This window comes from Anabrus simplex, chromosome 11 (genome assembly GCF_040414725.1).
Source record: "Anabrus simplex isolate iqAnaSimp1 chromosome 11, ASM4041472v1, whole genome shotgun sequence".
Lineage (NCBI taxonomy): Eukaryota > Metazoa > Arthropoda > Insecta > Orthoptera > Tettigoniidae > Anabrus > Anabrus simplex.
The window spans coordinates 108,804,297-108,829,965 of NC_090275.1; the positions used below are offsets into that span (position 1 = coordinate 108,804,297).

Consider the following 25,669-nt stretch of genomic DNA (forward strand, 5'->3'; position numbering starts at 1 on the left):
ATCTGTCATTACAGACCAACTGCTGAGCGCAGTGAGGAACGATCGGCGCGTCACAATTGACGAACTCTGTGAACATTTTCCTAATGTGTCTCGAACAATTGTTCATGAAATTGTCAAAGACCATCTGCATTATTCAAAAATCTGTGCAGGGTGGGTCCCTCGCGTGCTTACAGAGGAGCACAAAACCAAGCGTATGGCTGCAGCACTGACGTTTCTGGGACGTAATTCCGATGAAGGAGACTCTTTCCTGACTCGCATCATTACTGGGGACGAAACATGGGTTGCTTATGCATCACCTGAGAGTAAACGACAGTCAATGGAGTGGCATCATGCTCATTCACCAAACAAACAAAAAAAAAAAAAAAATTCAGGACAGTTCTGTCCACCAGGAAACTCATGGCAACCGTTTTCTGGGATCGCCGAGTCGTCCTGCTCATTGATTTTATGGCCCGAGGAGACACAATTAATGCTAATGCGCATTGTGAAACATTAAAGAAATTACGGCGGGCAATACAAAATCGACGGCGAGGTGTATTGTCTAGAGGCGTCATTCTCCTTCATGACAATGCCAGGTCTCATGCAGCTGCGATAACACAACTTTTTCAGCAATTCAAGTGGGAAACCTTCGACCATCCCCCGTATAGCCCGGACTTGGCCCCTTTGGATTTTCATCACTTTACGAAGCTTAAAGACTTTCTGGCGGGAAAAAGATTTGACAGCGATGAAGAACTTAAACGAACCGTGACTACGTATCTCAATACGCTGGCGCTGGAGGACTATGACGCTGGAATACAAAAACTCGTCCCACGTTATGACAAATGCCTAAATTCGCTTGGCGATTATGTGGAGAAGTAGTGAAAAGTATGCTCTTTCCAATAAAAATGTGTATATTTGTTAATATTTACTCCTGTGTCTTTATTGGGCAAACGGGTACCACTTTCCGGATGGCCTTCGTTTCTTTAATGTGGTGATGGGCAGAATCGAATACTTTTCAGAATCGATTCCTATGCATCCGAGAACATTTAAGAGTCGAAACTTGCATTCGAAATCAAGTTCTCGAATCTTACATAACTCGAGTAACTGAAATGTAATCGAACTCTGGACATCAAGAAGAATTCTAGGGTCCAGGAAGCGCCTTAATAAAGGCTTTGTACGGTGTATGTGTTATTTGGCGAACAAATAAGAAACTTTAAATTGCAGCTATTTTATATAAATTTGATATTGCGGCATTGTTTGTTGTCAAAATGTGTATTTTCATTCTCTCAATCCCTTTCTTAATTCTCTTATTGCTCTACTGAATATTTTCAATCATATGTTACATATTAGTTGTGTCAACTAACATTTTATTTCATCGGGAGAGTGGCCGAGTGGGCCAGGGCACGAAGCTGTCAGTTTGCATTCGGGAGAGAGTGGGTTCGAACTCCACTGCCGGCATGCCTGAAGTTGGTTTTCCGTTATTTCGCATTTTTCACACCAGGAAAACGTTGGGGTTGTTTCTTAATTAAGGCCGCGACCAGTTCCTTCCGCTCTTAGCCGTTTTCCTTATCCAATCGTCGCCATAAGACTTATGAATATCGGTGCGATATAAAGCAAATTCTGAAAAAATTAAATAGAAAACATTTTATTTCTCCTTATAGGAAATATAAAGGAAGCAAACGATTGAGAGCGATTTGCTTTCAGATAGTGACCGATAACCATCATTACAACTTGAGATTGGCGCACAAGCTCAATCGGTAAGATTCTATTCGAGAACATCTCGTTCTTCCGTCTGAGAGAAACATTCGAATACATCTTAGGTAACTACTCATATGATGTGCATTACTCTCTTCACCCTCATCATGAATACAGAAGTAGTTCTGAGTTTCTTCCAGAGATCGTGGTCTCGCTTTGGGATTATCGTTGGATTATCCTTATTGAATACCTCGAGTGGAAGTATTGGAATACTTTTATCAGGACTCGAGATATCTCGAGAACATATAAGAATAGAATTCTTCGACATTTTAGTCTCGAATACTCCCATAACTAGTTTAATGTATTTAGCTTAGCAGGAAGTATCGTATTTCACTGTTTGTATATTTCGTTTGTTGCACTCCTCAGTCTAATTTATCCTGGACGTTGTGTCGGATGTCATGTTGCATGACTTGCTTATGCGCACATTAAAGAAGAGAGACATCAGCTCTGACTAGCAACACAGCATGTCAGCAAGAGCTGCAAAATGTATTGTACTTGGTGGGGGTATTTTTGAGAATACGTTGCAAAGAGAAATTGACAAGTACATAATACAGTCTGTATCTCGGAAACTATTGAAAATAAAGTATATGTTCTTAGGATGTTTTTGCTTTAGAATGACCAAAACTATCACCACTTAACGTACGGCCCCTTTCTCCCGGGACACCTTGTGGGTGTTGAAATCTTCACGGTTTTTTGGACACACTTTTTTTCTGGTTTTTTTTCACGGTTCCACAATGACGGCAAATTTTCCTTCGTCGTGCGAAATTTCCCTCAATCTGGCAACACTGGATCATTCACCATGATGTAAAAAGTATCACCATTAGATCACGGCCAGAAATATTGCAAACTGCAAAATGTTCATGCAATTTTTGTGTGAACTTGTGTTGGAAACATTGCACAGACTTAATGGAATTATTTAATTGAAATTACCAGCGTTTCGCCCCAATGTGACCGTGGCTCGTCAGCTGGATTGCTACACTTGCTGGCGACTAGTGCGTCGTGAGATACCAACATTCCGTACTCTAAAGGGATACGGCGAGCTTCTTAGGTAGAAATGCCCTCTCTCAGGCAAGGAGATTTGAATTGCTGGAGGAAATGTGCGGGAAGGTGAGAGGTTGGAGGCTTTGACCTACGCCAGAAACTATCTCAGCATTCCCCTTAGTACAGGAGAATGGAACACCACGAAAAACCATTCTCAGGACAGCTGACGGTGGCAACCAGCCCCTCTCCGTCTTCCGAATAGAGAGGCGCAGAGCCACGGTAGAGCAATGGCTCTGCTCGGTTGCCTGATCAGAGTGTAGAACTGTCGGACCACGGCCCAAGCTTACGCTGTGACCGCCGCCGTTGCCATCACTGCAAGACTTCTTTGTAGGACAGTGCAGTGGCGGTGCACCAGGGGAAGTATCAATACTTACCTCCAATTGTATAAATGCCTGCCTTTGGCTTTTATATAAAACAATTAAACTCTCAGAAGGAAACCATATTTAAATTTCATTGATTGAAAATGTTAAAACTTGAAACATATTTTACTTCAGGACAGGATCTAGATACTTCGTGTTAAGATGTATTGAGACAAACACAAATACCTAGTCCCCGAACGAAAGGAATTAACAAGTATTGTCTAAAATCCACCATCTAAATTACGTTATTACTTTGACTTTTCCAGGCTATGACCATGGATCAGCTGAGGAACCTGGCGAAGATGCCACGTTCGATGTGCATTCAGAAGACGGGAGTTAACAAAGGTAAGTTTCTGAAATTAAATCTTATTTGTTTTATAAACACGATAAGTGCATTGAATGTTGTGAGAATGAATCCTGGTAAGCATCTGGAAGTGCTTGACTGTGAGACAAATAGTCAGTAGATTTCCTGTTAAGGTATCATTCTAATAAGTAAAATGCAAAACACTCAAAATCTGCTAAAACGCCTGTTGTTGAAAGAACATAAATCACAAAGCAAAACTATCTATCTATCTATCTATCTATCTATCTATCTATCTATCTATCTATCTATCTATCTATCTATCTATCAATAAATCAATCAATCAATCAATCAATCAATCAATCAATCAATCAATCAATCAATCAATCAGTCAATCAATCAATCAATCAATCAATCCTGATCTGCATTTAGGGCAGTCACCCAAGTGGCAGATTCCCTATCTGTTGTTTTCCTAGCCTTTTCTTAAATGATCGCAAAGAAATTGGAAAATTAATGAACATTTCCCTTGGTAAGTTATTCCAATCCCTAACTCCCCTTCCTATAAACGAATATTTTCCCCAACTTGTTCTCTTGAATTCCAACTTTATCTCTATATTGTGATCTTTCCTACTTTTAAAGGCACTACTCAAACTTATTCGTCTACTGATGTCATTCCACGCCATCTCTCCACTGACAGCTCGGAACATACCACTTAATCGAGCAGCTCGTCTCCTTTCTCCCAAGTCTTCCCAGCCCAAACTTTGCAACATTTTTGTAACGCTACTCGTATGTCGGAAATCGCCCAGAACAAATCGAGCTGCTTTTCTTTGGATTTTTTTTCCAGTTCTTGAATCAAGTAATCCTGGTGAGGGTTCCATAAACTGGAACCATACTCTAGTTGGGGTCTTACCAGAGACTTATATGCCCTCTCCTTTACATCCTTACTACAACCCCTAAATACCCTCATAACCATGTGCAGAGATCTGTACCCTTTATTAGCAATCATATTTATGTGATTACCCCAATGAAGGTCTTTTCTTATATTAACACCTAGGTACTTACAATGATCCCCAAAAGGAACCTTCACCCCATCAACACAGTAATGAAAACTGAGAGGACTTTTCCTATTTGTGAAACTCACAACCTGACTTTTAACCCCGTTTGTCATCATACCATTGCCCACCGTCCATCTCACAACACTATCGAGATCACCCTGCAGCCGCTCATAATCCTGTAACTTATTTATTACTCTGCACAAAATAACATCATCTGCAAACAGCCTTATCTCTGATTCCACTTCTTTACACATATCATTGATATATATATAAGAAAATATAAAGGTCCAATAAGACTGCCTTGAGGAATTCCCCTTTTAATTATTACAGGGTCAGATAAAGCTTCGCCTACTCTAATTCTCTGAGTTCTATTTTCTAGAAATATAGCCACCCATTCAGTCACTCTTTTTTCTAGTCCAATAGCACTCATTTTTGCCAGTAGTCTTCCATGATCTACCCTATCAAATGCCTTGGATAGGTCAGTCGCAATACAATCCATTTGGCCTCCTGAATCCAGGATATCTGCTATATCTTGCTGAAATTCTACAAGCAGAGCTTCAGTGGAGTAACTTTTCATAAACACAAACTGCCTTTTGTCAAATCAGTTATTAATTTGCCAAACATGTCTAATATAATCAGAAAGAATGCTTTCCCAAAGCTTACATGCAATGCATTTGAAACTGATTGGCCTGTAATTTTCAGCTTTATGTCTGTCACCTTTTCCTTTATATACAGGGGCTACTATAGCAACTCTCCATTCATTTGGTATAGCTCCTTCAACCAAGTAGCCAACATATTCTCCTTCTTCCCATACTTCTCCTTCCTTCGATTCGACCTTGTAACATGCAGCATTATTATTAACAATTATAAAATATCACATTAAGATAAAGCTAGATATTTTCTTCTTAGATTCAATCTTCGACTATTATATTTTTCAGTACAGTTGGAGAACATCCTAAATTTGATCCTGTATTTCCCTGACATAAGTAAGTTGACGAAACCAAATTAATATCAGGTCTGAACCTAAATGAAAAAAAGGACAATTTATTTTGTTGTAATTTTCTTTAAGGTTTATTTTCAGTATTCGGAAGGGGTCTATGGTTAACATTCCGAATGATCTTACCAAAGAATTAAAGTTTCTTCTTTTTGATGTTGTACATCACCTCTAACTCTTTGTTCAGGTGTTGGAGTACTTGAATGTTACGTACTCGGTCAATACATGGTATTCTGAACACCACAAATGAAAGGTAGAATAACCTCCTACACTATGGCATATGCCGGAACAGATCCTTTCGTACGCCACTGCCGCTAACCCGTCACATTATCGGTACCTCAAATCACTGCTACAAATCTCCTGGCCTGAGAGTAGGAGTTACTCTCTAGGAGACCTGCCGAAACCCTTCAGGGTACGCAATGAAAGCTTGCCGAAATTTTAAAAATATTTTAAAGTATAACATTGTTACTATATTGAAGGTAGTTTATAAATTAATTTCGGCAGACTGAAGAATGTGACAGTTGTCTGTCTGTCTGTTAGGTCATCGGCCCAGTGGCTGGTTGAATCGTCAAATAGCACCGTCAAAGGTTATGCGGTTATATGGAATCCCCAAGAACCAATGGCAGCACCAAAATGAGGCGTACTAGGCAAGATGAGGAGTGAGGTAGTTAGCCATTGCTTTCCTCACTGGGTCAGAAAGTACTATTGCAGCACGACTGACCCTATGAGCAGCACCTTTCATAACACTGAGATGGACTCGTGCTCTGAATGTCATTACTCAGCACCACCCATATCCCAGCAACTTCCATATTGTCACAGCCATGGATGTTGACTGGGACTTCGGTGGAAGCTACACTTTACTCTGGCCTGTGCCAAGAGATGGATGCAAAAGTACTGTATCCATCAAGAAATGACAGCAGGCAAGATGGGACAGTTATAACTTATAAAATATCACTTCCGCTACCACACGTATCTCCCGGTTACCGCCTGTTACCAATGACTGTCCTCTTGGAATGGCCTGTCATAGAATATAGAGTGTTAATAGGCCATTTTTCCACCCTTGAAATGTTCAATTACCTTGGACCTGCAACCTAACAGACTTGGTACAGTTAGAACAAACTGTAGCTTCCACGGAATTCTGAGTCAAATCGCTTCCCTGTGGTAGTATGAAAGCTTTTGAGAAATAAGCTGTGTTGAGTAATGACATTCAAAGAACGCGTGTACTCTCGGCTAACTTTCGAACAGACAAAAGTGGAAGTAACGTCATTGCCTCGGCACACTCTCCTTGGTTTCCAAATGAACCGCCGTGGGATTGAAAGCACATTTGGAAGAATTAATGCACTAACGTATTAGTGGAGTTTCACACTGTCACTGCTGTTTTAAACGTAACTGCACTCACGTGGTCAAGACATCTACTGAGTAAGTATGGCAGCTCCGCATTGGGTACACTATTGCTGTAACTCGTGCTGATAGGCAGGATGAAACACGTGCCCCCTTTCCCCTCTCCTACTATGAGACAACACCGTAAGCGCAGTCCCTCTCACTCGCGTCCCCTGGCCTATACCATCTCTTCCGCTTTAGCCTGCATAAAAAGGTGATGTGGAGTTCAGTGCGCCTCGAATGCTGTGAAAGGTGTTAGTTATAGTGTCAGCTGTGCTGCAATACCAGTTTCTGGTTGAGTGAGGAAAGCAGTCTCACTCCTTATGGTGCATAGTACGCCCCATTATGCTGCCCTGGTCAAATCTTGACGGTTACTCTTTAACGTCATAATCTCTGATGTGCTGTTTGAGGATCCAACCAGCTTCAGGGCCCAAGACTTACAAGGTAGACGAGTTACTAAGCAAATCCTTGATGCAAGAAATTCAAAAGACAGTACAGCTATCCTCAGTATGTTTGTCCCTCTCTTGTCCAGTTTCTCTTTGAGGTGGGTATGAAATGAGGTGAATCTTCGTAGCGATTTTTACGACCAAATGCCCTTCTTGACGTCAACCTCATTAGATAGAATGAATGACGTGATATATTATAGCAAGAAGGGAGAGGGTGAAACGCGGTACCGGCAAATAGCATTCTCTTGTCGAATAGTACCAAGGGGTCTGCTCAAAGCTTAATGTCTCCATCCGACAGACGAATCACCACCAACAGCGTCATATGCCCTCGCTCCATATGAACACTGTGAGGAAGTTTGGAATTGAATTCAGGCTTTTGGCATGCAATCTAGTGATTAGAAACTGTGTTCCATAACTTCTCCTACCCTCCCGTCCAACATTCTGGTTTTTTTCGACCAACGGTATTCGAACCGGCAAACCTCGGTGCCAGACCATACAGAGTTTAAATTTCAACGACCATGGCCACCGGGCCATTACAGTAAGAAAGTCTGTAATGAGAATTGGAGTCACGGAAGAAGTATTTCAGCTCATTCTAGAAGGCCTTGCTTTATGCAAATACTGTCTTTGTTTGAACATTTTTCTAAGCCTTCACCACTTTCATAGCTCACTGCTCTTCAATTGCCTGTTCTAGATCTGGTGGATAAGATACAAGTGGGCGAGTTTCCTGAGGATCCCAAGTTGAAGGTGAGTAACTCCTAATTGTATAAACGTTTCACGCACGGTTCAGAGAGCACACTAACTACAGAGAATATAAATGAATCGCTTATTCAGAGAGGCCTTATGTTCATCTCACCTATTTCTGACAAAAACAATTAGAATTGTTTACTGTATGAATCATAAAGATAACGTTATTTGCTAATAGTCTTAAAAATTTAAGAAATATACATTCATAAACAACGTTACATTATTAAAATAAATGCTTGGATTTAGGGCCTTTCTCTAATAATTCAGTGCTGCATTTACTGGTCAAAGGTTTAAATTATTTTCTTTGTAACGGATAACTGTAGGTATTTATTTTACACGCAGTAAGCATTACCGCAAAACTATGAGCAAGGTAAGAATTTTTTAGGCCATCTGTACCAAAGAACACATAAAGAGTACGAATAATATCCTCAGAAATGAACTGAATTTGTCATTTTCTTACACATTAGTGTACTCTTCTCAAACCGATTCAGTCATTCACAGCCTTCTTCACTCCATGCTCTTCATTCTGTTTACCTCTGGAAAATCGCATTCCAAAAGTCCAGAACTGGTTCCTCTTGCATGAAGTAGGAAGCTGATTTTTGTATGTACCATCTTACTTGTTAACGTTGGAACGTGGTCTTCAGGATAAGTTCGTTCGATGCTAAAACACGCATGTTCACATGAAATTCCAGACAAACCTAACCGGAATGTATGGAAAATTAAGTTATCTATCATAGTAGATGCTGTCGGTCTCGTTGGATGAATGGTCAGCGTACTGGATTTCGGTTGAGAGAGACCCGGATTCGATTCCCGGCCGGGTCGGGGATTTCAACATTCATTGGTTAATTCCAATGGCTCGGGGGCTGGGTGTTTGTGCTGACCCCAACATCCCTGTGACTCATACACCACACATAACATTATCCTCCACAACAATAACGCGCAGTTACATACACATGGCAGATGCCGCCCACCCTTATCGGAGGGTCTGCCTTACAAGGGCTGAACTCTGCTAGAAATAGCCGCATGAAATTAATTATGGTAGATGCTCTCACTAGGGGCTGTCTGGCCGAGGCGGTAAAAGCGTGCTCGGTTCGCCCGGAAGGACGTGGGTTCGAATCCCCGCCAGGAAGTCGTAAAATTTAAGAAAAGAGATTTCCACTTCCGGAGGTGCATATGGCCCTGAGATTCACTCAGCCTACGCCAAAAATGAGTACCAGGTTAATTCCTCTACCCATCACCTGCCGGGGTTAACAATGGTGGAAGCCTTTACCTTCCACTCCTCCAAGGGCCTTCATGGCCTGTACGGAGGTGACTTTGCTTTGCTTTGCTCTCACAATTCCAAATGCATCACCATGAAGACGTAGTGATGAAAGTTTGGCCATGGAAGGTGGCTTGGTGCTCAAGCAGTTTTTTCACTGACTGAGCCGTCTTCTTATACAGTTGCTTCCACTATAGCGCACCTATTGAGTGTAGAACTTCTCTATGTCCCGCACTCAACGTTAACTTCTTGCTGCTATACCCGCCGTTATTATATCGAGCCACAGGTCTTTCCTTCACTCAGTGGTGGCTTTACCATTGAAGAACTCATTTATGATACAAAAGCAATACTAAAATGACAAAAAATGGACATTGGGATTTTATGAAATAAGCGATTCAAATAAGCAAGACCTACAACAGGCTCTTTAGAACGTATTTTTGGCACCGACATCGTCTCTATTTCACGACATCAACGCAAGTATTCAAACATTCACAACCATTCTATACTCATATCTCCACTTCACGTCAGAGAAGGTCATTACACACAGGACAATTTGATGTTCTCAAAACGACTAACTGGCCGAATACTGGTTGCAGGGACAACACATTTCGAATTGTTACTGAAATCAAGACGTGTGAATTTAACATGTAAACGGTTACAGCATGCACTGTGCTACAGTAGATGAGAGATACTTTTGATAGAGTTCTGCAGCTTCTCCCGTAATTTGATCTAATGACCCTCTTCTTCTTAATCTGTTTATCCTCCAGGGTCGGTTTTTACCTCGGACGCAGCGAGCGATCCCATCTCTACCATCTCAAGGGCAGTGGCCTGGAGCTTCAGACTCTGGGTCGGGGATACAAGTGGGGAGGATGACCACTACCTCGCCCAGGCGGCTTCATCTGCTATGCTGGACAGGGGCTTTAAGTTAGGTACCATTTGCCTGGAGGAGAAGTGGGAAACCACGGAAAAGCACTTCTAGGATGGCTGAGGTGGGAATCGAACCCACCTCTACTCAGTTGACCTCTCGAGGCTGAGTGGACACCGTTCCAGCCCTCGTACCACTTTTCAAATTTCGTGGCAGAGCCGCGAATCGAACCCGGGCCTCCGGGGGTGGCAGCTAATCACACTAACCACTACACCACAGAGGTGGATCCTAATGACCTACTACATGATAATCCTTGAAAAAGTTGTAGATGAGAACCTTAGTGACAAAAAAAGCGCACAGGTATATTTCAGTGAAGTTACACGATATGGCAACACTTCACTGCAGAAAATATAGGGTACAGGGTTAAAAAAAAGGGTTCGACGTTGTGATTTAGTTCAGTATTTATTTTGCTACTTAGATTATATCAGCCTGCTTGGTGGCAATGAGCGTTAAGGCGTCAAGTTTTTATGGTCTGGCACCAAGGTTAGCCAGTTCGAGTCCCGTTGGTCAAAAAAGGTATCACCTTCACAATGCTGGCCGATAGGGTTTGGTATACAATTACTAATCACTAGATTGGGTGTCAAAAGCCTCAATTCAATTCCAAAATTCTGCTCATATGGAGTGAGGGCATATTACGCTGTTGATGGTGATTGGGCCGTCGGATGCCTTGAGCAGACCTCTTGATGCTATTCGACAGGAGCGGGCTATGTATCGGCACCTCTCCCTTCCTACCATCATATATCGCGTAATTCATTTCATCTCATAAGCCCCTCTAATGAGGTTGACGTCAGGAAGGGCATCCGGTCGTAAAAACTCGCAACGAAAATTCATCTCACTTCATACTCGACCCCACAGAAAAACGGGACAAGCAATGGGCATACATATGGAGGTTATATATTACGAAGGGTATACCCTATATACCAAAAAAAAAAAAATACAAAGAAACCGGCACTCGGGTCAGCTAAAGCAAACTCATCGGCAACACGTCTCCTGGGAACGGTTCCAGGAACATGCAGCGAAGGTCCAATGACTGCCATTGCCACCCGGGAGCCCGGATATGAACCCTATCGACCATATCTGGGATGTCCTGGAACGCAGACTACGTGCCATGGATCCTGCACCCACGAACAGACCAGCATTGGCGGCCGCTCTGCAAACGATTTGGTGTCAGTTGCGTCCAGAGGACTACCAGGGACATGTCGACTCACTTTCGCGGCGTCTCACTGCAGTTCGCAGGGCCAGAGGAGGCCCCAAACGCTATTAGGTGACTATCCCATGACATTTGCCAAGTCAGTGTAGTTCATGTCCACAGAATGTGGCGGCCACAAAATTCACTGTACTCCATTCATTTCAAGGAACTAACTGACTACTCTGGATAATGGGCACGAACATTATCATCCACTATTGCAAATTCATGGCCTACACTGGTAGCAAATCCTGTAGATACAGGTTGGAGGATGTTGTCTCTGTATACCAGACCAGACATGTTATCCTGGATAGGAATTATGGAATGACCAAACATGATCCTAGCCCAAAACATGATGGCATCCCCTTCCTCCTGATGACGCTCCAGGATCAAATGCTTGTTCACTCTCTCACCAGATCAGCTGCTGACTCTAACGCTTCTGCTGTGTGGGTGCAAGCTTATGGCGACGCCGACAGAAAAGAGCGCACGCTTCCATTGTTGCTGACGCCATGACAACAGTTCTTGCCCACGAGTTTTCCTATGATGTGGTTTAACAAGAGCTTTTGACACAGGCTTCCTTGATGTCAGCCTTCCCTCTTGCACGAAATTTTGCACCGTGTGATCTGACACATTCACTCCGAAGATCCTGGGAGTACTAGGTGGAAGTAGCATTGGGTCTACGACCTGCTGAAAGCTCCTCTCTGCGAGTTGTTCTGCGTAGGTGTCCTTTCCACTGCCAATCAGCAACCCTTTGTGTCTTTTCCAAACTCTGGCGACATCACCCTGACTCACTACAACACGAGTGGCGAGATCCACTTGTGGCCATCGATCTTGCAGCAATGTCACAATTAGAATATTACTTCTTTGTCTTCGCACAAACACGTCAAAGGTTTTCGGCAATGTAAGGACGGGAAAGGGCGAGGATTGGGAAGGTAGCGGGCCAACAGCCCCAGCATCTCCCTAGTGTGAAAGTGAAAATCTAAGAGAACTATCTCCGTGGTATATGTTATTTGCAGATGATATTGTACTATGCAGCACAAGTAGAGGACAGCTTGAACATAACCAGAGAAGAGCTCTAGAGGAAAGAGGTCTTAAAATCAGCCGGAATAAGACTGTATACATGCGCCTGAGAGAAATTGGGAATGAAACTGTTCAGGACGGATGGAAACCAGCTCTTGGCAAGGAACCGTTTCAAATACTTAGGATCCACTATGTCTGATGATCGTAATCTAGATCTAGAAATTACTCGCCAAATTCAGGCTGGCTGGTCTAACTGGAAAAGGTTGTCTGGTGTCGTCTGTGACAGTAGATTAAATATGCAAACGAAGGGGAAAGCCTATAAATGTGCGGTGAGACCCGCAATGCGACATTGTACCGAAGCCTGGCCAACAGCGCAGTCACAATGTAAGCGGCTGGAAGTATCTGAAATGAAGATATTGAGATGGATGTGTGGGGTTACGAGGAAAGAACACATCAGGAACTTCTGTATACGAGGCAGCGTAAAAGTGACAAATATCTTGAAAGGTCCAGGAAAGACGATTGCTCTGGTATGGCTACATTAAGCACAGGGATGAAAATTAAGTGGGAAGGAGAATGCTTGACAAGAAAGAGGAAGGTAGGAGGGAGAGAGATAGACCCTGAAGAAGATGGATGGATTGTGTGCGGGAAGATCTCAGGGAAAATAATTTAAGAGAAAATGCCGTTTGGGACCGAGGGAAGTGGGAACGACTTGTCAGAAACCTCGAGCCCGTATGAACGGGAAAAGAAGAAGAAGGTGCGAAACCACGGAAGAAGGGGTGCCGGCGGATGTTTCCGAGCCCACTATCTCCTGAAATGCGCGACCGTACCGCACGGCCAACTCGCTAGGTCTGTTCGAATGCGGTCAGCAGCAGAAATGGACTATTGCCATGTTTACTTTATTCCTGCAGGTGCACACCACCGACCTTACAAGTGCCTTATGTTGAACAAATATCGAGCCTTATCTGGACTTGGCCTCTCTTTCTGTCTCATACATTAGCCTAGAGTGGAATCTGTAAGGATGTTCGAAGTACCATGTCACATTCCGTGTGGATTCGTATTAAGCAAAACATTTTTGAACACTGTAAAGTTACTGCAGTTGTATCACGAAATTATCTAACAAAGAAAAAAACAAACACACACACACACACACACAGACATACATATATATACATACTCTCTCAGTCTCTCCCTTGGACATAAATCTCCCGTTCTCTCCTCCCATTGATTCCCATATTAACCTTAAAGTCTCCTCATTATACTTGTCGACTACTTGAAACCGGACTGAGTAGCTCAGACGGTTGAGGCGCTGGCCTTCTGACCCCAACTTGTTAGGTTCTATCCTGGCTCAGTTCGGTGCTGTTTGAAAGTGCTAAAATACGTCAGCTTCGTGTCTATAAATTTACTGGCATGTAAGAGAACTCCCGCTGGAATAAATTGGGGCACCTCAGCGTCTAGGAAATCCGTAAACGTAGTTAGGGGGTCGTAATTTGAATATTATTATTATTAACTACTTACATCTCTACCCAGTTTAACAGATTTATCTACCATTTATTTACCACTTCTCCTCCTCTTGTCATCACATTTGTCTTGCTTGTCTCCACAGAGATTCTAGTTCTCGAATCTTCCTACTTTTCTTTTTCTACATCAGACTATACTTGTACTCGTCTCTTATCCCTTCCTCAGATCACGATTGTAAACAGCAAAGGTGACCATAGATTTCATATCTTTCAAACAATTCAATAATTTATTGACCGGTGGTATAGACTAAGAAATGTATTTACATATGCAAAGGACATTAAACCATTCTACCATGGTGATCAAAATTTTCAATTACAACTCGTTTAATAACAAAATAAAGTATTATATATGTGTTGTGACAGTTTTATCCTAATCTTTCAATAACTTACCCACTTCGAATATACTGTAACAAGGGAAGATTACAAAAGATTCTGCTGAACTAATATTTGCAAGTCACTGGGTGGCACTGAAGTTGTCCTGAAGAGGTTAATAAGCTCAGTAATGAAATTGTCGGTACAGAGAAATGTATTCTACCGGTATGACTGTAATTTTGAACCTAGTACTGGAGAATATACCCAGGAACCTGAAGTATAACACTTTGGCAACATTCTCAGACTATCAGATGTATAGGGTGGTTGATACTAAAATTATGGGCTCCACCCGTACTATCTAATAAGTACTGTCATCTACTTTACAAACTGAATCATTTGACATGGATTTAATCAAACTGTCATGTTTTCAGATCATAACAACTCTAATCAATACATTAATTAATTAATAAAGCACAAATGGAGAACAAAGACTGGGTACTGTTTCGTTTAGTTTTCTTCTCTTGTCATGGTTATGAATTATTTGGCTCAATAAATGACATTTACTCATAAGCTGACTTCTTGTGTTTTTGTCTGTAATCCCACCCTAATGATGTTTCATCATTTGTTTCAGTGCTACATGAAGTGCGCCATGGGAATGATGCAGCTGGTAAGTACATTGATGTGTCCTCGCTATCAAACAGAACATATCCTAGGACTAAGTCCGTTTAAAGTCTTGTGTGTTTGAGACCATAATGTGACTGCGTTGTCTGTCCGTGTAATAGTATTCTCATCGGCTTTGCAGTTCACACCGGTTAGTATTCTGTAACAGACATAATTCCCCGTTCGTGAAAATTAGCACATGTCCAATAAGACAGCTGCTCCTTTAGAAGTGACTGTAACACCCTTCGTTCTCCTTCGCTCACTGGCTGAGCTCCACCTGGATCGAACTGTCTACCACCTGCCCGCCGCCTTATATAAGGGGGCCGACCCTTAGAGGTACATCGGCCACTCGAAGCTCGTGGAAAACTCTAGATATGGAAGGCTCTCGCTCCGGAGGTCTCGATGTATTTGGACCTCTCGAGGACTCTAGCGACGTAGCGGCCCATGATGGTCACTGTAGCAGGGTCTGGCCAATGAGAGTCGCTCCTCCTCCCATCAGGTTGCCTGTACAGCGGATAACTCGACTCCGGCGCGTCGACATCACACTGAGCGGGGCCATAATGGATCTCTCCCGCTCCACAAAACAGCGAACATACCACCATATGATTTCTGTATTTCATTACTAAGGGAAACTTCGTACAAGTTTATCTCAGAACTTGATTCTTTGCCCATGAACGATATGAACGATATATACATATGAACATCGGCACACGTAATGAGTCTGACCACAAGGATCCTAATTTTGTAGAAACTCCAGTGGACGTTATGTTACAATAAAATAAATCAATTATTCGTCTACACAAAACAGGGTCTCCCATATAACATAAGACCGAACGCTCGGTGATTGTAATCTGCGCTGCGACAGTTGCCTCAGCCCGCGGCCGCCCTGCAATCTTATATGAAATCATGCCATATAAAAGAAGCTGGAAGTGTCGTCGTTCCTGGGTTATGAAGGTACTGTATCCGGTAACCACATTCTGGCTGCCGCGAGTGAGTTGTGTCGCTGTAATATTTTTGATTCCATTGGCAATGTTTTCTTTCACTTCCTCCGGTGTGTGTGAGGATTTGTTCGATACATTATTTCAGTTTACCCTACAAGTAATTATCATGCACTGTTGGATCTGGGTAACGAGCCGGTAATAGACCAGCACTGATCACTCTGTCTGCAAACACTTCCGATATTGTAAGAAGGGAATCTTCTGGTGTATGAGCAGCAGCTGAATCTTGTTGAACCATCCACGCGATTTTTCTCCTGACGTTAACTGATTCAAGAACGGCCTCAAAATGTCATCTTGCTGCTTCTCTGCACTTATTGTCGTCTCGAAAAATATAGGCCCATTTATTCGTTTTGGACTAACATCACACCAAACACCAATTTTCCTATCATAATGAGGGACTTGATAAACGCCATTAGGATTTTGTGCACACCAATAGAGAGAGTATGGCTCTTCACACGGTCATTAATAATATGAAACCAGGCCTCATCCGAAAAAAAAAAAAAAAAAGCACAAGCTGTCTGTCGAATAAACAATCATTCAGTGATGCAAGGCACAACTTACAGTATCTCGTTATTTGCTTTACGTAGCACCAACACAGATATGTCTTACGGCGACGATGTGATAGGAAAGGCCTAGGAATTGGAAGGAAGCGGCCGTGGCCTTAATTAAGGTACAGCCCCGGCATTTGCCTGGTGTGAAAGTGGGAAACCACGGAAAACCATCTTCATACAGTATCTCAATCTCGTGGCTGGATCAGCATATTTTAAACAATGGGCCTGTATAGATCTGTACGGTTTGATGTGCAACAACTTTGTAACTCTGTGTGCAGAAGAAACCAAAACCCCTACTTGTTGTGCTGATTTTGTGAGTGATTTATTCGGTGACCGTTCAAGATTCGCACCAATGTCATCCAGCTTTCCCTCTGTTAAAACTGTTCGTGTGCAGGCATGTTTTTTTTATTGAGGACTGAACCAGTGATTTCAAATTTATTTACAAATACGTAAAATCTGTGCTCGTGAACGTGAGACTTCACAGGGAATTGCTGAACAAATACATCGCGTACCGTCGAGCCGACTCGTACTTAAAATAACCTTTACGTACGAAAATTCAGTGTTACAATGATAACTGTCTCATCATGTTAACAGCTGAGATTGAGACTGGCGACTGATGCTTGCAAGGTCAAGAACTACGCGCGCGCCTCCAATACTGCAGCTTACGCATCGGAGAGTAAAACCGCTCTTTAGGCGGTCTTAGTTTATATGGGAGACTTTGTAGAATACCTGCTTGGACACTCACACTTCATGTAAGGACCGTTTCAAATAGTGAGCGTTATATAAATTGAACCATGTTCCTCAGGTTGTGGAAAGTTAATATTGACTACGGTGTAGACTGGTAAAAAGATAGTAAGATACTTCAACTACTGTAATTAAAGAGACTATCTTCTCTTATTCACGTAAAATTAGCTGACATCTACAGTAGGGTGAACTGTTCTCTCTCCACCACAACTGTACTTGTTTGTTAACAATATATTGATATAGGGTGAGTATTGTTCGGTAATATATCTATGAATTTATATTCTCCTTATAACATTTAGGGGCTGCGGTAAATGCGTGCTCGGTTCGCCCGAAAGGACGTGGGTTCGAATCCCCGTCAGGAGTACTAGGTTAATTCGTGCGGGCAAAGGCGGCCGGGCGTAGAGCTAGACACTCTACCCCATCACGTGCCGAGGTTAACAATGGTGGAAGCCTTCACCTTCTACTCGTCCAAGGGCCTTCATGGCCTGTACGGAGGTATCTTTGCTTTGCTTATAACATTTACAAATATTTAGTGGTTAAATAAAAATAAATAACAAATTCCTTCTCCCTTCCAGTTAAAGAACGGGAAGTACAGTCCTGAGGCAGCCATATCTCAGACGGACAAGATGATGCCGGACGAATTGAAGGAGAGGTTCAAAGTCGTCATCGAGAAGTGCAAGGAGAAAGCTAGTAAGTAACTTAGAGGGTATTTATAGGTACACAAGGAATTGATTATATATGCTATAAACTCAATAACATTGGAATGACATTTCTTGGCGAATGTATTCTTATCGGGGTTATGGTCCATTGAATTCCGGGAAAATAAAAGGATTTCCAGAACAGGAAAGATAAATCCAGGAGTCTGGAAGACATTCCAGGAGCGTAAAAATTGTCAGTAGAGGGAAGAAAATTCCGAAATTGCAATTCATGTTCTCTTCCGGTCCCCCGACTTCATGTGATTAAGGAGGCATGGGTTGTTCTTAATTTTGATTCGCAGATACCTCCATTTTGCGTTCAAAACTCTTCACTTTTCCCTCAGATTAGTGTTCAGAGAGGACGGTTGCATAACTGCATTTTCTTTTAAACCAACAATCACCACCAGCACCCAATTTTTGCTAAAGTTTATTTTCTTTCAAATTATCTTCCTGCTTTCGATACATTGTTTAGTTTTTTCAACCTCAATCAGCATTTCATGACCACTAAGTGAACACGTGAACCTCTATGTAACCAGACTATATGAAATGTTCTTGTGTTGTGTTGTGTGGTTTCTGAACCAAGAACTTTCAAAGACTTACTTATGATGAGTGTATAATTGTACCATCCGACATCCTCTTTCATTAATTTGTCCCAGTGCATATTCCTCTACTAACGGTACAGTATATTCTCTTCCTTCTGATTGCATTCCAAACTTCCATTACAATTATATTTCATCTCCTTTTATGTCTTCTTTTAATTCTTCTATCCCTTCTCATATTCTTCCGATTTCTTTATAAATTTCTGAGTTGGTAGACATGTAGACTTGTGTTATTTTTGAACAGAACAATTCGTTCACTATGTTGGTCATATAACCTTACACTTTCTTCTATATCCTTATCCATTTTAAAACCAACTACCGCATTTCCTCTATTTGATTTTGTGTTAATAATTCTGCAGTTCCTTCCTTCCAGCACACTTATTTCAACTATCTTTAACTTTAGTCTATCCATTTCCCTTTTCAGATTCGCTATCCTACCACGCAGACTCAAATTTCTAGTATTCCACGTTCCGACTTGCAGAATGTAAGGGTTCATTTTTCTGATACTCACCCACTATACGGCCCTAGAGGCTCTTAACTTGCGAGCGTGGGTTGGCAAAAACGGGGCCCTTAGCTGAGTCCTGGCATTGCTTCCACTTACTTGTGCCGGACTCCTCACTTTCATCTATTCTATCCCTTCCTGGAACTTCCGAAAGACTACTACTCACCTTTTCGTTGAACCATTTGTTAGTCTGATCTCTCGACAAATATGGTCTCACCTACCGCATGGCTACCTGCTTCACAAGGACGTACAAAGCTTCACGTGGTTCTCAGGGAAGGGGTTATTCCTGAACTTTTCCCAACTACTGTACACGTAGACGGAGCTAATACGGATTAAGGTCAGTTTAACGGCCGGATGCCCTTCCTGACGCCAACCCTATGTGGAGTGATGTATTCACGAATAAGTGTTTCTGAGATGGTTTGTAGTGAGGTGTGTATTATGGCGACAAGAAACACCGAGCCCCCGTGTTGAAGAAATTAAGAAAACATGGTTAAAATTCTGTATGGAAGTGGAACCAGGGTCCTCTGAACCAGCGACCAGTGCACTGACCATCCAGCCAAGGAGCCAGTCATAGGAGGGTATCAAGTATCCCTCACAAATATGAAATTATCACAGTGAATTTCCTGTATCACTCCTTATGACAGCTTCCTGTGGGTGGGGGCGGTAAAACGACACCGATGGTATCCCTTGTCTGTCGTAAGATGTGACTAAAAGCGGCCCCATAAACTCTTAACTTGAGAGCGTGAGTTGGCGATTAGGGGGAACTTATCTGAATTCTGGAATTGCTTCACTTACTTGTGCAAGGCTCCTCAATTTCACTTACCTCATCCAATCTTCCTTGGTCAACTCTTGTTCTGTTTCGACCCTGACGGTATTAGACCTCCGGAATCCTTGTTTTTGACTCCCCTCATTACCCTTCCCCTTCTTTCATTTTACGAGAGCATTTATCGTTTATCTCCTCCTGAACACAATATTCACCATCAACCATATTCTCTGTTTCAGCTGGTGCCGATGTCTGTGAAGACGCTTTCCAAATTGTAAGATGTAATTACGAACAGGACAAAGAGGTAAGAATTAACTGAAATTAATATTTAGGACAAGTTCTCAGTAGACTATAAGAAAACATTGAGGATAATGTTGTTCAATTACTGTAGAACTGGAAACCAATGCTACGCTAATTTCATTTTCCAGTTTTAGATAGATAAAACCTTTATTATCTATAGCGAAGTTAGGGCTCCTGGCCTTTCTTACTCTCAACCACACACATATTATTACTTATTAATACTATGAAACTGACAAACCTAAAATACTAAGAATTACAAATAGCAGTCATGTTGAAGACAAACATATTCATACAAACACACAAAGAAGAAAGAAAAAGGACTGCCTACATAATACAGGTTTGAAAAATACCAACTTCACTGCAACAACTGAAAGCATCCGTGGCTTAGGCGGCAGCGCGCCGCCCTCTCACCGCAAGATACTGTGGTTCAAATCCCGGTCACTCCATGTGAGATTTGTGCTGGACAAAGCGGAAACGGGAATGGGTTTTCTCGGGGTAGTCCGGTTTCCCTGTCATATTTCATTCCAGCAACACTCTCCATTAACATTTTATTTCATCTATCAGTCATTTATCATTGCCCCACAGGAGTGCGGCAGGCTTCGGCAGCCGGCACGTTTCCTATAATCGCCGCTAGATGGGGAATTAATGCTTTCCATTCCTGACACGGTTGAAAGACTGGAAACAGGCTGTGGATTTTCATAATGCAACAACTCAAAGAAATGCAAAAGTAAAACTACTAGTAAGCTTAATAAGAACATTAAATGGATTTTAACTAATTTTGATCTTGATCTAAATTACATACTGTAAATACGGATTTTTAAAAATTAAATTAAATTGTTGGCAACACTGTTAAATCAGAAAGTCATTGAGTCAGAAAGAAGAGCTTAATGAATCTAGTTAGGATGAAAGTTACAGATTGACAAGTTACAGAACTAAATTTGAATTATCGCATTAACCCTATATTTTGTTTAATTGTACAATAATCTCATAATATCATTTTCACACACAATCACTCGTTCCCCTCATACAGGTACCTTGCTAGAAGCGTTTAACGGGGAACTGCTACTAAGAGTACTTTTTGGCGCAGCATCACTGATGTCTTTGGGAGGAGCATTCCGCCATTTTAAAAATCTCCTTTAGCAAAATCCAGGCAGGGATATATTATATCAGTACGCCACTGTGGTGTAGTGTTTAGTGATATTAGCTGCCACCCCCGGGGGCCCGGGTTCGATTCCCGGCTCTGCTACGAAATTTGAAAAGTGGTATGAGGGCTGGAACGGGTTCCACTCAGCCTCGGAAGGTCAACTGAGTAGAGGTGGATTCGATTCCCTCCTCAGCCATCCTGGAAGTGATTTTCCGTGCTTTCCCACTTCTCCTCCAGGCAAATGCCGAGATGGTACCTAACTTATGGCCACGGCCGCTTCCTTCCCACTTCCTTGTCTATCCCTTCCAATTTACCCATCCCCCTGTAAGGCCCCTGTTCAGCATAGCAGGTGAGGCAGCCTGGCGAGGTGCTGGTCATCCTCCCCAGTTGTATCCCCCGACACAACGTCAGAACACTGCCCTTGAGGCGGTAGAGGTGGGATCCCTCGCTGAGTTCGGGGCAAAAACCAACCCTGGAGGGTAAACAGATTAAGTAGAAGAAGAAAAAGAAGACCGAGCTCGATAGCTGCAGTCGCTTATGTGCGGCCAGTATCCAGCATTCGGGAGATAGTGGTTTCGAACCCCACTGTCGGCAGCCCTGAAGATGGTTTTTAGTGGTTTCCCATTTTCACACCAGGCAAATGCTGGGGGGCTGTACCCTAATTTATTAAGGCCACGGCCGCTTCCTTCCCATTCCTAGCCCTTTCCTGTCCCATCTTCGTCATAAGACTTATCTGTGTCGGTGCGACATAAAGCAATTGCAAAACAGGAACTGTCAGTAAACTTGACGGCAGTATCAAAAATCTTCCCACTCCTACATTTTCTCTGCTTCACGGTAACGCATGGAATCACGAATATGTTTCTGGGCTTAAAAGGCGAGAGAGACATTCTTTGGTTATTCCCCTCTTAGTAGCCTCTTTCGACATGCAGGGGATACTCTATGACTCCACCCAAAGTAGGGATAAAGAGTTCCGATAATCGAAGAAAGAGAGCGCATGTACAGGAATGGCAATTGTGAGAAAATGAAAAATATTCTAGACCTCGTAAATATGATACTAATATACTTCTTCTTACTATTATTATTATTGCGTAGCTGTGAGTTTGCATTCGAGAGATAGTGGTTTCGAACCCCACTGCCGGCAGCTCTGAAGATGGTTTTCCATGGTTTCCCACTTTCACACCAGGCAAACGCTGGGGCTGTACCTCAATTAAGGCCATGGCCGTTTCATTTCCACTACTACGCTTTTCCTATCCCATCGTCGCCATATGACCTATCTGTGTCATGAGACGTAAAGAAGTAAAAATAGTTCTTCTTCTTCTTCTTCTTATCCTAATCCACGCTTTGGAGGAAGCGTGCCTCTCTCTTGTTCCAAGACTCTGGGTTCGTCTTCAGGCCAGTTCAAGGATTTTAATTCTGGATGCAGGTGTAGAACGTTGTTCACTTGATACGAGTCCGGCTGCATGGCTAAATGGTTAGCGTGCTGGCCTCTTGTCACAGGGGTCCCGGGATCGATTCCCAGCAGGGTCGGGAAATCTAACCTTAATTGGTTAATTTCGCTGGCACGGGGGCTGGGTGTATGTGTCGTCTTCATTATTATTTCATCCTCATCAAGACGCGCAGGTCGCCTACGGGAGTCAAATCAAAATACCTGCATCTGGCGAGCCGAACTTGTCCTCGGACACTCCCGGCACTAAAAGCCATATGCCATTTCATTTTCACTTCGTACGAACTTTTCTCAAGCTCTTGGTTACAGGAAGAGCTCGCCTGGTATCCATGGTCTCACATCGTGGTTAGCTGGTTCGAGTCCCCGTTGGTGGAAAAGAAATTCACCATCAGATTGTTGACTGACAGGGTAGGATTTCTAATCAGTAGATTTCGGGCCAAAAGTCTAGATTCAATTCCAAACATCTCCGCAGTACTCATATGGAGTAACGGCATACAATACTGTTGATGGTGATTCGTCTGTTGAATGGAGACGTAAGGCCTTGGTACCGTTCTACAGGAGTAGGCTACGTGCCGGCACCGGGTTTCACCCTCACCCTTTCTGCTATCATATATCATTTCATTCATTTGATCTCATTAACTCCTCATCATGAGATCGACTTCAGGAAGGGCATCCGGTCCATCTGACCTCATAGCCGCACTGTAGAGAAACGGGACAAGGGGTAGTTACAAGTTACAATGAACAGATGACGCTACTGACGAAAACTGGTTGCCATGGTTACAACTGTGTCCGGAAACTGGTGAATCTAATACCCAGCCCAAAAACATATCCATTTTGAAATTAACTTGCCGAAATGAAACCGTAGTTAAATTTCACTGCATTGCCCTACAAAGGAGGCTTGTAGTGGTGTCTCAACTTCACACTAGCCGCCAGCGTCGTGGAAAGGTGTAGCAATCCAAGCGATGAGCCCACTGCTACACTGGGGCGAAACGCTGGTAATTTCATGATTGGAAAAGCCTAAAGAGACTACAGACTTTGACAAGAGTAACTTTCAACGGAATTTTGACATACGCTAGATTCGTATTCTAACATATCAAACAAATCTTACAACTGGAAGTTATTACTGAAATCGAAGTGCTTAGAAATTGCTTTCATGACTACCAGCATAATACCGGTATGCCAATAGTAAAAGCTGGCATAAGGGCGGTAAATTTGGTAATAAGTGGCAGTACGCTTGTGTCAGTACGTTCGTTGTCCACCGGATTACCTCCACTAACATGTTTAGGACGTCATGGTCCTGTTATGGTGGAAGAAACACGGCAGAGATCTTTGTATTTTTTTTACAATTTGTTTTACGTCGCACCGACACAAATAGGTGTTATGGCGACAATGGGACAGAAAAGGTCTGGGAATCGGAATAAAGCAGCCGTGGCACAGGCCCGGCATTAGCCTGGAGTGAAAATGGGAAACCACGGAAAACCATCTTCAGGGATGCCAACAGTGAGGTTCGAGCCTACTATCTATCGAATGCAAGCTCACAGCTGCGCGCCCCTAACTGAGCGGCCAACTAACCCGGTCTTTATAATGCCAATTTTGCCTCTACTTCTTGTCCCAGAAGTGTGTGAAAATGAGATGTCAGTTCGAAATAAACATCAGCTGATTGCTACACGACGCATATCTGGTCACGTGAAATGAACATGCAATACGGTGGAGCCATACGAGAAGAAGAAGAAGACATATTTGCAGAGAGAGAGAGAGAGAGTTCGCTAAGCGGTTTGGATCACGTAGCTCTCAGCTTGCATTGAGGAGATAGAGTGTCGGTAGCCCTGAAGATGGTTTTCCGTGGTTTCCCATTTTCCACCAGGCAAATGATAGCGCTGTACCGTAATTAAGCTTACAGCCGTATTCTTCCTGTCCTATCTGATCGTCACCAAATGACGTAACTAGGTTGGTGCGTCGTTAAAACACTTGCAAACAGAGGAAGAAGGAAATAATTCGTCAGTATCTCCACCCTTGTACAGCGTATATTATTCCACAAGCTACTCCCAGGTGCACTTTTCTCAGCAACAAGTGAATTTACAGACATAATATTTATTGTAGGTATCAATACAGCTTGTATCTGCATGGCACTGAATTATATTTCGATAATAGTTCAAATCAATACTATGCACTCGTTTGTTTCGAGCGAATGATCAAGAATTAATAACACTGTTCTCCTGTTTTTCAGGCTTTCTTCTTTCCTTAATACCTGCGACTGCTTCCAGGCGATACGAGATGTGTTCCGGACGTACTGATAACTGAAGATGTAATTATTATGTTCACACAAGCACCTACTATCTTGTCTAGTCTCTCTTCATAATTTGTACGCATTAAACCAGTTTGAAAACTGCAAATATTGTCATAGTTTCAACTTAATTCCTTCACCTTAGATTCATAAGCAATTTCTTGTAACACTGAATGAAGTTAATTGTAAGTTTTATCAAGGAGATTTTCATTTTATTCTCAGAGAGTTCACATGGAGAATAATGTTAGTTGAAAGTACACTCTGATGAGGTAAACAAAAAATAAATTTTCGGTTCACTCATCGAAGGAAAAAAAGTAGGAACTTCATTTTCACTCATACAAAAGTACACGCAGTTCAGAATTTGAGAACAGGTTAGCTCAAAGTGATAGAACTGGCCGGTCGTAAAAGTAGCTACTCTATCCCATCTTGTGGCGTTGTTACGGGTAGTAAAAGCCATTATTTTCAACGTCTCGAGGGATCTTTAAGGCATGTGTCGAAGAAGGCTTCGTTCTCTTGAAAGTGGGACGAAAATGAGGAGATCCATCGTGTCCCCATCTCAGTGAGGTGGTGGTGGTGATTCTTGTGTTAAGAGCAAGTACAACTGGGCAACCATCCTTTATTAAAACTATACAGAGGCAAAAATGGAAGGGTTCTGACAGTTCGAAAATTGAAGGTGTCGGCTAAAGAAAGACAAGAGCCACACAAGGTGTGAAAAT

At 42.5% G+C, this 25,669-nt stretch overlaps 1 protein-coding gene across 1 annotated transcript in view; it reads left to right on the plus strand.

Moving 5' to 3' along the window:
• The window catches only part of LOC136883165 (general odorant-binding protein 72), a 36,354-nt gene extending 11,337 nt beyond the window's left edge, over positions 1 to 25,017 (plus strand). The window contains exons 2-7 of the mRNA XM_067155345.2: positions 3,398 to 3,476; positions 7,999 to 8,051; positions 14,901 to 14,936; positions 17,798 to 17,912; positions 20,021 to 20,085; positions 24,897 to 25,017. Coding sequence (XP_067011446.2) covers positions 3,398 to 3,476; positions 7,999 to 8,051; positions 14,901 to 14,936; positions 17,798 to 17,912; positions 20,021 to 20,085; positions 24,897 to 24,914 — 366 coding nt within the window. The 3' untranslated portion in view covers positions 24,915 to 25,017. The remainder of the gene's footprint in view (positions 1 to 3,397; positions 3,477 to 7,998; positions 8,052 to 14,900; positions 14,937 to 17,797; positions 17,913 to 20,020; positions 20,086 to 24,896) is intronic.
• Positions 25,018 to 25,669: the final 652 nt, after the last annotated feature.